The 12,316-nt window shown below is 60.6% G+C and overlaps 1 protein-coding gene across 1 annotated transcript; it reads right to left on the minus strand.

Annotated features, from left to right (window-relative positions):
• Window positions 1–1,663: 1,663 nt before the first annotated feature.
• On the minus strand, window positions 1,664–7,415 carry GPR84 (G protein-coupled receptor 84). The gene is made up of 2 exons (XM_073318489.1): window positions 7,383–7,415; window positions 1,664–4,270 (listed from the first exon to the last, which is right to left on the minus strand). The coding sequence occupies exon 2, from the start codon at window positions 4,183–4,185 to the stop codon at window positions 3,004–3,006; it is 1,182 nt and encodes a 393-aa protein (XP_073174590.1). The 5' UTR covers window positions 4,186–4,270; window positions 7,383–7,415; the 3' UTR covers window positions 1,664–3,003.
• Between the last annotated feature and the right edge of the window lie 4,901 nt (window positions 7,416–12,316).

Below are 12,316 nucleotides of genomic sequence, written 5' to 3' on the forward strand. Positions count from 1 at the left end.
TGCATACCGTGTCATGCCCCTAACGGACCCTGAACCTGACTCACAGCAGCTGCCATCTCTGGTTGTGGAGGTGGTTCCAGACTTCAGGGGCTCTATGTGGGGGCAAGTGTCAGGCCTCGGGCGGGGAGTGGGGGGTGGGCTGTGACTGGGGGTTCCAGGCCTGGGGGCAGGCTCTGGTGGGGGTCAGGTTACAGGTCTTGGGGGCTCTGTTGGGGGGTCCAGGCCTGGGGCGCAGTTCCCTGCACTGGCAGAATGATGCACGGGGGTGTGTGGCTGGTGCAGAGGAAACAGGTCTGTGGCCCGTGCCCTAGGGGTGGCTAGGCAGGCACTGCCATCTCTTGCCAGGGGCCCAGGCATCAGCAGGCAGTGGAGAGAGCGGGCTCAGCCCCTGTTTGCTGGCTGCATGGGCCCAGAGTGAGCCCCCAGCCGGTGATGACCCCTGAGTTGCACTAGAGAGGAAGGAGGTGGGACTAGCAAAGAACTTTGGTGGGGGCTGGGAGGGGGGTCCTGAGAGGCAGCAAGGAGAGGGAGGTGATGGGGGTCCCAGCAGGATCCCCAGGGGAACGGCCCTGGCTGGGCTGAGCTTCCCGCTGGCTCAGAACCAGGTGCCATCCCTTTGGCTTCAGCCTGTTTGTGCCCGAATGGACGTTGTGCTCCCGAGGCCACCTCACAACTGACACACCCCAGCCCTGTGCCAGGCATTGTTCCTCAGGGCTGCCACCTGCCCTGCAACCCCTTGCATCAGCCTGCCTGGGGACTGGCAAATCAGGGCCATGTCTCTCTGTCAGCCTGGGGCGGTGGGGGTGCTTGGCCTTGGGGCCCAGCTCTGCTCTGGTGGACCTAGGGGCCAACCTTATCCCACAGTGAGTGGGGCAGGAGCCTCTCCCCATTAATCATCAGGGCAGGAGTCCTCTTTGTGGATAAAGAGGCAGCAACGGAACAGGATCTAACTCCAGTCCTCCCTCCCTCCCCGCGCTGCCCCAGTTCCCCCCCCCCCCCCCGCACAGCCCCAACCCCCATCCCTCTGTGGCCCAGCCCTGCCATGGGTCCCATTCCCTTCCATATTTACTCTCCGTCTAGAGCTGACAGTCCCACACAAAGCAAAGGCTCGCCATGGCTCCCTGCCCCGGGGCCCATCCCCCACAGCGAGGCACTGTGGTCGGGGGAGAGGCAAGCCAGTCCACACCTCCCCCCGCCCCAGCCCTTCAGAGAGTTTGGGGTTCTAGGCAGCACATAACCAGCTGGAGGCCCCAGGCTGAGGGCAGAGCAGTTGGTATTGCCTTGGGGTGGGTTGGACCTAGAAAAACCCAGGACCCCATTAATATCCTGTCAGGGTTCCCTCCCCACTCTGAACTCTGGGGTGCAGATGTGGGGACCTGCATGAAAGACTCCCCTAAGCTTATATTCCACCAACTTAGGTTGAAAACTTCCCCAAGGCACAACTTCCTTTCCGTCTCCTTGGACAGTATTGCTGCCACCACCAAGTGATTTACCCAAAAATTCAGGAAAGGGTCACTTGGAGTCCCTAGTCCCCCAAAATATCCCCCCAAGCTCCTTCATCCCCTTTCCTGGGGAGGCTTAAGAATAATATATCAACCAATTGGTTTTAATGTAAGTACAGATCAGACCTTTTATCTTTAGGACACTAAAATCAATCAGGCTCTTACAAGAAGGACTTTATTATAAAGAAAAAAGTAAAAGAACCTCGGCAAAATCAGGATGGAAGGTAACTTTACAGGGAAATAAAAAGATTTAAAACGCAGAGGACTCCCCTCTGGACTTAGCTTCACAGTTTTAAAAAACAGGAATAAAACTACCTCTTAGCATAGGGAAAATTCACAAGCTAAAACAAAAGATAATTTAATGTATTTCCTTGCCCTTGCTTACAATTTTTGTAATCTTCGATGAATCATTTCAGGTATGTTTCAGGAGATGTTTTACCTGCCTGGTCTCTCTCTCTGCGTTAAGAGAGAGAACAAAAAAAGAGAGCACAACCCCCCCCCACCCCCGATTTGAAAGTATCTTCTTTCCTTATTTGTCCTTTTGGTCAGGTGCCAGCCAGGTTATTTGAGCTTCTTAACCCTTTACAGGTAAAGCAATTTAGTACAGCTTCCCAGGAGGGATTTTATGTTACCCTTATCTCTGTGTTCATGACATATCCCCTCCCCTTCCCATCCCCTCCCCACACTTGGTGCTTGGATACGCACATAGCCCAGACCTATGGTTGGCCCCGGCCCCAGGCCTCCCCACCCCACAGCCAATGGAGGGCTTGTTCACTGGCTGGGAACAGGCAATGCAGCCAATACTAGACACACAGGGATAGAATCATAGAATCATAGAATATCAGGGTTAGAAGGGACCCCAGAAGGTCATCTAGTCCAACCCCCTGCTCAAAGCAGGACCAATTCCCAGTTAAATCATCCCAGCCAGGGCTTTGTCAAGCCTGACCTTAAAAACCTCTAAGGAAAGAGATTCTACCACCTCCCTAGGTAACGCATTCCAGTGTTTCACCACCCTCTTAGTGAAAAAGTTTTTCCTAATATCCAATCTAAACCTCCCCCACTGCAACTTGATGGTGGATGGATCTGCTTATTGAGGTAGTGATAGAAAAATGACGAGGTGTAAATCAGGAACAGACAATAAATAGAGCTGGGAAGGCAGGGCCCAGCCAGCCTCCACCACCTCACCAGGCCAAGGATGGTGGGTAAAGGGACAGTCCACGCTAGCACTCTGCGAAGGCAGTGCAGAGCCCATAACTGGCGGCCCATGTGGGGCAGGGCTCAGCACCAACCTGCCCCTGCCACCCCCCTAGAGACAGGGCGGTGCTCTTGCCACCAGCAGGAGGCACTGGGGCAGGGCAAAGCTTGCATCTGGCATGAGTCTGTGCTTGGGTCCAATGTCCTCCCCTGGGGCAAGACAGGATATGGGGTCCCCCAGGGGGGCAGGGCAGCACCAAGGCAGCTTTCTGATCTGGGGCAGCCCTGCCCCCTGCGACCCCAGCCCTCAGAGGCACCGGAGGCGGCGCGAGATGGTGGAGATCACACGCGTGTAGGCCTCGCGGAACTGGCGGTTCATGGCGGCGTACAGCACGGGGTTGATGCAGCTGTTCAGCCAGGTCAGGTTGGCGGACACCATGTGCAACCATGTGGGCGCCCGGTTCTTGGCATCGAAGATGTTGAGGAGGAGGAAGGGGATGTAGCTGAGGACAAAGAAGAGGAAGACCACGAAGCACATGCGGGTGACCTTCCGGAACTCCTTGTTGCTGTCCTTGGGCTGGGAGGGCAGGCTTTTGAGCTTTTGAGCTGCGGGGGCAGGAGCAGGGGCAGGGGCGGGGGCAGGGGCGGGGGCAGGGGCTGGGGTGAGGGCTGGGGCTGGGCCATTTTCCGTGACCAGCGTCTTGGAGGTGTGGCCCTGCTCCGAGATGCTGGAGGGCTGGGAGACGCCCGTGTCCACGCCGCTGTCCAGCTCCACAAACTGGCCTGGAGTGGCCAAGCTGGCCCCAGCGACATAAGGCCCCTTCAGGCTGGCCTTCTTCAGCTTGTAGCGGTCCATGGCGTGGGACGCCCCCTTCACCTTGCGGTGGATGAGGAAGTAGAAGATGCCCACGCAGCTGAGGCCCACCACAAAGTAGAAGGCCATCAGGATAGTGCTGTAGGGCCGGCCCCTGATGCGGTGGAAGCTGCAGGTGCAGACCTTGGGCACCAGCACGAAGACGGGCCAGAGCGGGGCGAAGCTGGCGAAGCCGAGGACCCAGGCGCCCAGGGCCACGAGCCCCACGCCCAGGCGCGAGAAGACCCGGTTGAAGAGGGCTGGGTTGGCAATGAGCACGTAGCGGCTGACGGCGATGAGGCAGAGTGTCAGGATGGAGACTGAGTTGGAGACGAAGAGCAGCATACCAAAGACACGGCAGAAGCTGGGGCCGGCCCGCCAGTGCAGGTGCAGGTAGGAGTCCACGGAGAAGGGCTGCAGCACGGCACAGTACAGCAGGTCGGCCAGCGTCAGGTTGACGATGAGCAGGTTAAAGCGGGTCTGCACCTTGGCGTCGGCCGCAAAGGCCAGGAGGGTCAGCACGTTGCCCAGTGTGCCCACCACGGTGACCACCACGCCCCAGCTCACGGCCACGTAGCGGTACCCCACGATGGATGCCTCATAGCATGAGAAGTTATCCATGGTGATGTTCGCCATCGTCTCAGGGAGCGGGAGGACCGGGTCTCGGGGAGGGGTCAGGTCCTGGAGCACAGTCTTGGCCTAGATCCTTAGCTTCTAGGAACTGAAGTAAAAGAAAAGGGGGTCAGGCAAAGCACAGCCCCCTGCCCCAGGGCCCCTCCCTGCAATGCCCCTGCTGAGCCAGAATCAGCCACACATTTAAAGTGTCTCCCCCATCTGGGGAGGCACAGACAGGAAGGACATCGCATAGCTGTGCCCCAGGTCACCAGGGCTGGGGGCACCAACTGGGCTGGGCCAGCTGGGAAGAGGCAGCAGGGCAGGACATCCCTGTGCTCTGTTTGCCAGCCACAGCAAAACCCAGGCCAGGGCATGAGTTAGGGTAGCCAGAAGGCTCCTGTCCCTGCACCCCAGCTGGCTGGGCCCTGGCAGCCTTGGGTCTGGGGAGGGTGAGCTGCTCAGCTCAGGTCCAGCTCAAAGGGAGCTGTAAGCAGAGAGGGCTGGGAGAGCTGGGGTGGAGGTGAGGAGAGGCAGGACGGAGGAGTCGGGGGCAGGGAGGGCAGAGAAAGGGGGCACAGATCCTCCTATTAAAGTATCTGGGGATGGAGCCCATCCTGACTCATAAGCATCGGGCCACTAGAAACATGGAGGTCTTTCCTGGCTGCTATAAGCTGGATTGGCCTCCCCCATGGCTGGGACCCAGACCCCTCCCCAGGGCCCCACCGCCCTGACATGGCTGTATAGTTAAAGAGGCAGCACATCCTATTGGGCGGCCATGGGGCTGGGACTTGGGACCAGCTCCATTTCCAGCTCTGCCACTGACCCGCTGAGTGCCCATGGACATGTCACTTTCCTGCTTTGTGCCTCAGTTTCCCCTCCCCCTTGTGTCTGTTCAGATTGTGAGCTCTGGGGGGCAGGAAGTCTCTCTCACTCCATGTCTGTTCAGCACCTGGCCAGGGAGGCTGTGATGAAGTTGGGGATTTTTGTAGTGTTTTACATGAATAGCGTGTGTGTGCCTCAGTTTCCCTGTGTGCTGCATGTTTAACAAGGTGGTGGGAGAGGGTTTGTTGTTGCAGAGGACCAGGTGTGACCTCACGTAGCAGCCGGGACCCCCCAACAATGGCCTGCAGATGGGGAACCCTAACAATTGGTGACTAAGAGGCCCACCCCAGCTTGGCAGTCAGCAGATTCTGACCAGTGGGAGGACAACGGGCTGAGGAGAGAAGACCCCGGTGACCTGACCAACCAGTTCCAGCCAGAGAGAGGGCCCCAGCAACTAATTTACTTGGGACGGAAGACAAAGGTCGGGGAGAAGCTGTTGGGGCTGGTGATATCGGATGCCTCGGCTGGAAGGAGGGGGTCTCTGCGCCAGGAGGAGGGAGCAGCCAGAGCCCACCTGCATGCGGGACAGACTTAGATGTGCTGTGCTGAGGGAGGCCAGGCCTGAGAGTTTCCTGTGCTGGGTTCAGACGCTCAATAAACCCTCCTGTGTTACGCTGGCCGAGAGTCACTCCGGTCTAGAGAACAGGGTGGCATTATTCCCTCTGCGAGTGGAGGCCCCGGGGGTCCAGAGCGAGGGGACTCCCTGAGGGGGCCCACAGCAGAGACAGGCATGCTGAGGCTCAGAGAGGTGCAGTTCCAGGAGGCGAAGGGGCTTAACCCCCGGGAAAGAGTAGACCCCTGAGCAGGGCTGTCGCACTGAAGGGGGTTCCTCCCAGGGACCGTATGGAGCCAAGAGAGCACGAGTCCTGTGAGTCCGTGACAGAGGCCCCTGTTGTGATGCACCATTTCCCCTCCAGCCACAGCCCCGGGCCCCACACTGCCCCGGGTTGGGGAGAGCAGGGAGCAGATGCTGGATCCTGGGCAGGCCTGGGCAGGACCCTGGAATAATGCACCAGTGAGCGCAGGCCCCTGGCAGCCTCCCCGAAGGGAGATCAAACACGGCCCCATTCTTTCCACCCTGGGTCTAATTGGGGCGTTTCCACGGAAACCGATGTCTCAGATGTCTGCAGAGCAGACCTGGCTCCGCATCCCTGGGCATGCCGGGGTGTCAGGCTACCTGGGGGGAGCCCCATCAGCCTGGACCCAAGCGCCCTGCTCACACGCTCCAGTGAATGCACAGGAATCTGCACCCCTTTCCCCGGAGGGCATCATTACACGACCCCCCTGCCCCGAGCTCACCTCGTCGGGTGCTGCACAGACGCAGCCTGAGACAGTCCCTGCCCCCAGAGCTCAGTCTGAATAGACACAGGGAAGGGGGCAGGTTCTGTGACCCTCTGGGGAGGAGACATGCTCCCTGGCCTGGGGGGGTTCTGTCTCCTAGCTGACGCAGAGGACTCGGGGCTGGCACAGTGTAGGAGACCCCAGCTGTAGTGCAGCCTACTCCAGATCTCGCTCTGGCCTTTGCTCTGCAGCCACCCCGAGACCCGGCCCGTTCGCCCCACCGGGGCCCGCTGGCTCGAGTCCAGAGGGCAAAGCCCTGGCTCTGTGGTGGTGGTGGGGGGCATGGCCCCGAGAAGGATTCAGTGAGCAGCAGGGACTGGTAACAAGGATCCTCGCTCCGTAGGAACAGCCCCACTGAGCCCAGAGCCGCGTGCGAAATGGACCAAGCATCATACGGAGAAGCCCAGCTGGCTCTCCGGAGCAGGCTCAGCTCACACCCCAGCTCAACTAGCCTGCTTGGCAGCCAGGACTGGGGCCTGCTCCCCTCACACCAGCTCCCATCTGGGTGCGAAAGGCCAGATTCCCATCTCCTCCCTCAGTAGCCCCCTTAGCCCATGAGTCACCGCACTGGGGACGTCATGGGCCCTGGGCACCCTGAGTGCTGCCCCTTCCCCAAACCCGATGAGCCGCAAGGAGCGGAGGACTCTGGCAATCAGGCAAAAGGCCTAGGAGACCAGCCAGCCCCTCTCCCTCCCACGGACCCTGTTTCCTAGCCACCCCATAGCCTGCCATCAAACCCGGTGCCTGCCCTGCCTGCGCCACCCTCCCTCGCCCCAGGCACGGTGCCCGCTCTGGCTGCAAGAGTTCCCCCGCAGGGCTCCCAGCACCATCAGCCAGAGCCGGTCCATGACCCAGCCCCTGCACAGATCTGATCAGCGCCAATGCTGGCTGCACACCGCCCCCTGCTGGACCACCCGGAGGCACAGGGGCTGCACTATGGTGAGCCCAGCCCCGCACGGCTAGGCGCAGACCATCCGGGAGGGTCAAAACCTTACCAAGCCGAGGGGCAGATGTGTCCAGCTGTGCTTGGAGCGATCTGCCGGCACAGCCTCGTCCGCCAGCTATTTATGGGCTTCACGCCCCGGCAGCAAGAGAGAAAAGCCCTGAGTTGCCAAAGCCGGTGAGGTAACTTCCTTCTTCCTGGGTGCTGGCGTGAGCTGCAGGGCTGCAGGCTTTGGAGAGAGGAGATTGAACACAGCAGCTGAGGTTGGGGTGGAGGCGTCAATCACAGCTGAACACACAGGGCTCCCGAGAGCACCAGGGCAAATGCACTGTGTTGGATTGGCGGCCTGCATGGTCCCTGCCAGAAGGGGGTGCCGGGGGGCTCAGGGGGCTGGTGCTTGCAAGGGGCCCTGGCAGGGGGCAGGGCAGGGCTGGGCTGGCTACGAAGGGGTTCAGCGCTGAAGCGGCTGCCTGCGGACACCCCGTGGCTCTGCCTGACTCCTGGCTGTGGGCCTGCTCTGGCAGGGTCCCCACACGGGGTTACCCTAAGGTCTGGCCTGCCCCAGCAATCACACAAGGGCCTGGCAACGAGCCAAAGCCCCAGCCCTCCCTCCACACCCCACGCCGGGGGAAGGTGAGATGTGGCCCAGCCAGCCCTTAGCCGAGTGCCGAGCCCCCACGTTAGACTGGCCCATTACAGAGCCTACAGGCAATTGCTCAGGGCTCTGCCCCGGAGGGGGCGGATTCTGTCTGCTGGGGGGCAAGGCTCCCCTCCTGCGGAGCCCCTTACTGGCCCCCTCCCCAGCCATGGGGCTGCATGGGAGGGGGCAGCAGGGTTGGGAGTTATTTGAAGCCCTGTCATGGAGTTGTGGGGTTGCCAAGGGGTGCCAGCTGCCCCCCAATTGCTGTCAGCAGCTCTTGTACCCCCTTAGGCCAGGGTTCAGGAGCTGCCACGTCCCGAGAGCTGACGGGCCAGGCTCCCCCAGGAGCATCTGCAATTGGCAAGAGGCTCCAAGGTGCAGACACCCCCAGCAACCCCGGTGCTCAGAGCCAGGCTTCCCCTCAGGGGAAGAGAGACCCCATTTCTCCAGCCCCACCCCCTGCCAACGAGCCCCAGCCACATGGGTGCCAGACACCACAGCGCCCATGGAGCTCAGCAGTGCCACCCGCTGGCAAGCCCCAGCCAATGAGTGGCTGGGCAGGGCAGCTCCAGTGCCCTCCGCCAGCAGCTGCCATTCACACACCTTGGTGGTTAGCGCCAGCAGGGGGCAGCGCAGCCTGCGAGCCCAACTGGTGTGAGTACAAGATCCAGGGCGGCTGTTGGGTGGTTAGAAGCAGGGATTGGCACCCAGGATGCCGGGGTTCTATTCTCTTAGAGAGAGGCAATCAGGACTCCTGGGTTCTTTACCCCACTGACCAACCCCAGGCGAGTCTCTTCCGTCTCAGGCCCAGCTACCCAGCTGGCTCCCAGGGGCGAGACACAGCGGGCACTCTGCCACTCATGCCAGGGCTCAAAGCGTGGGAGAAGTGCCAGTGAAATAACCCACTCAGCAGCAGGGGAATGGTGCCCAGAGCTGGCTCCCAGGCCTATGCTCTAACCATTAGGCCGCCAGCACTCACAGGAAGGTCCGACAAGAGCTGTAAGAACCAGTCAGAGACCCTTGGGGGAGAAGGGCGAAGCGCTGGTGTCCCTGGGAACTCCCCCAAGGGATGTGAGAGATCCCTGACAGGGAGCTGAGCACCCTCCCACCCTGCCCCCTACTTCCCTTCCCTTGTGGAGCTGAGCACTCCCTGCCCCCCACTTTCCCTTCCCCTGTAGACTGAGCACCCCTCCTCCCGACTTTCCCTTCCCTTGTGGAGCTGAGCACTCTCCACCCCACCCCCCCACTTATAGCTCAGTGGTTTGAGCATTGGCCTGCTAAACCCAGGGTTGTGAGTTCAATCCTTGAGGGGGCCATTTAGGGATCGGGGGCAAAAATTGGGGATTGGTCCTGCTTTGAGCAGGGGGTTGGACTAGATGACCTCCTGAGGTCCCTTCCAACTCTGATATTCTATGATTCCCCTTCCCTTGTGGAGCTAAGCACCCCCTGTTCCCCCCCACTTCACCTTCCCCTGTAGACTGAGCACCCCCTCACTTTCTCTTCCCTTGTGGAGCTGAGCACCCTCCACCACACCCCCCACTTCCCCTTCCCTTGTGGAGCTGAGCATCCCCCATCCTGCCCCGCCCTCCACTTCCCCTTCCCTTGTGGAGCTGAGCACCCCCTACCCCACCCCCACCGCTTCCCCTTCCCTTTTGGAGCTGAGCATCCCCCATCCTGCCCCGCCCCCCACCTCCCTTTCCCTTGTGGAGCTGAGCACCCCCATCCTGCCCCCACTCGTCTGCCCCCATTTTATTGCCCCATGGGCCATGGCTCTTAGAACAGAGCCTCGAGGGAGGTGGCACTTGGAGCTCATCCACATGGCACAGCAGCCCTTGGCCAAAGGGGCATTGCAGCCGGAAGGGGCCCGTCTCTGCAGGGTTTGGTGCGGGTGACTGGTGATTTCCCAGCATGCACTGGGGCACTAACCCACACGCTGCCCAATGCATGGCTCAAGCTGGGTTTGCCATAGCTGAGGGCACCCAGACCACTTCCCCCTTCAGTTGGCTGCACGGAAATCCAGCCGGCCGCATGCTCCAAGAACTTCTCCCACTGCTCTCCGCCTGCGGTTCGCTACAGGCCTGCTGAGTTCTCTTTAGAGAACTGTTTTTAACCAGCGGAAACTCTTGGGCTCCCAGATGAATTAATGCCAGTAAAGCACAGATTTACACAACACATTAACCTGCGGAACTGCCTGCCACTGGGACTCATTGAGGCCAAAGTAGCACGGTTCACGGAAGGGCTCCATGTGGATGCTGTGGACATGCACATTTACGCCAGAGATTTGGATATAGCCATAAACCCTCGTGTGCCAGACCCAATTTTTCCAGGGCCCTCAATCGGCTGGGACCCCTGGGCATGGGCCCTGTTGGCCCAGTGGCTAATCCACCGCCACTGCCTGCAATGCCCACCCCACTCCACAGGCCATTGCCGGCTTCTAATATTAAATGCATGGGAGCCTGCAGTCTTCCTCATGCCACAGGGAGCCCACCCAGGGGCCCTACCATGTTCAGCGCCCACCCGGGGGCCCTGCCACATCCAGCACCTGCCACATCCAGCCCTGCCAAATCCAGCACCTGCCCGGGGGCCCTGCCACTGTCAGCGCCAGCCCAGGGGCCTGCCATGTTCAGCACCAGTCTGCACGCCCTGACTTCGGGGGCTGGCATTCTACCTTGTTGCTGGTAAATGCTCAGTGGCTGCATCTTGGGCACAAGCTCTAAACCCCCATGTGGCTCCGGCCTTGATTTATGCTGTTGCTATATTCTGGTTGTCTGTAGTGAGCCTCTCTGGGGCTGGCCCATGTGAAGGATAAGCGCCTACTACTGCTGCTAGCTGCGGGAGTTACTCTGCTAGCTTATTAGGGAGCATGGTGCCCTAAGGGGCTGGTTTGGTCCCCACTAGTGACCCGAGCTGGGGGGTTTGTGTCACCAGGGTATCCCTTCACGTGGGCTTTGGGGCATTCAAGCGTCCGATTGGCTGGGGAGATCTGTAAGGCTTTTCTCCAGGCTGTCCCCCGGCAGGGACGTGAGGGTCCCAGGGAGTTGGGGGCCTCCCCTGTGAGGAGTATCTGGGCCTAGGGGAGCATCCGCAGGGCCCAGCAGAGTTAGCGCTGGATCTGTTGGAGGGCCCGGCCTGCGGCTACATTGGCTTTGTTTTTATAGAATCATAGAATATCAGGGTTGGAAGGGACCACAGGAGGTCATCTAGTCCAACCCCCTGCTCAAAGCAGGATCAATCCCCAATTTTTGCCCCAGATCCCTAAATGGCCTCCTCAAGGATTGAACTCACAACCGTGGGTTTAACAGGCCAATGCTCAAACCACTGAGCTATCTCTCCCCCCCCTTCACTGGGGGCACCAGCCTTTGCTGACTCCCCCGCATGGGCAGAAGGCTGGTTCTTCTCCGGACTTTGCCCTTTGCAGAGGGAGCTGGCGTGGGCCTGGTGGGTCGGCCCAGAGTGCCGGGAGAGGCTCGCGTGCTGGGGGGGGGGGGTCTCAGAACCTGGGGAGGCTGCATTTCTTTATTTGCCTTTGAGTTGGCATGAGGGGGAAACGGAGTAACATAAACAAACCCAGTGCTGAAGTGTGTCTGTCCGGCCTAATCCAAACGCATTCCACAGTTTGTGCCACGTGGCACTGGGCTGAGCGCAGCATGGGCCCCGCCCGAGTCCAGCTCCGAGCTCCCCTGACCCCCCAGAGCCCCCCGGGGGCCAAACACAGCACAGGCCCCGCCTGAGTCCAGCTCCTAGCCCTGCCAACCCCCCAGAGCCCCCCGCGAGGCTGAACACAGCGCAGGCCCCTCCCAAGTGCGGCTCCGACCCGCCCTAGGCCTCCCACGCGGCACTGGGCTGAGTGCAGCATGGGCCCCGCCCGAGTCCAGCTCCGAGCCCCCCGCAGGGCCGAGCGCAGCACCAGCCTTGCCAACATCCTGCTCCAAACCCCTGCCCCAGCTGCCCCCCCAGTGCCACCCCATGGCTGCTCAGTGTAATAAGTGTTTTCACGCCCTTCCCCCAAACAGCTCCGGCTCCCCCAAGCTACAGCCTGGAAAAGGACACGCTGAGATTGCTGGCAATGGTGGCAAGGCCCTTGGGGTGACCACGCAAAGGCCTGGCCAATAAGAGCAGACCCTGGCTTCCCCCACCGCCCCATCTGCCCACATGCTGTGCCCTGAGCTGCCCCTACCCCATCTCACACTGCTCCTGCCCTGCAATAACCCCCAGCCCACATGGCCCCATGCCCAGCTATGGTGGAGGGGACTTGCCCGGCCGCAGGCTGAGACGTGAGGTAGGAGGCAGCCCTGGTCCCTGAGAGTGGTTCGCATCTGATGGCCACTCAGCAGCAAGGAATGGGG

Source organism: Lepidochelys kempii, chromosome 20 (assembly GCF_965140285.1).
Source record: "Lepidochelys kempii isolate rLepKem1 chromosome 20, rLepKem1.hap1, whole genome shotgun sequence".
Lineage (NCBI taxonomy): Eukaryota > Metazoa > Chordata > Testudines > Cheloniidae > Lepidochelys > Lepidochelys kempii.

Bases quoted from the DNA above. Each gene is read 5' to 3' on its own strand.
- GPR84 (XM_073318489.1), bottom strand. From the start codon at position 4,185: ATGGCGAACATCACCATGGATAACTTCTCATGCTATGAGGCATCCATC.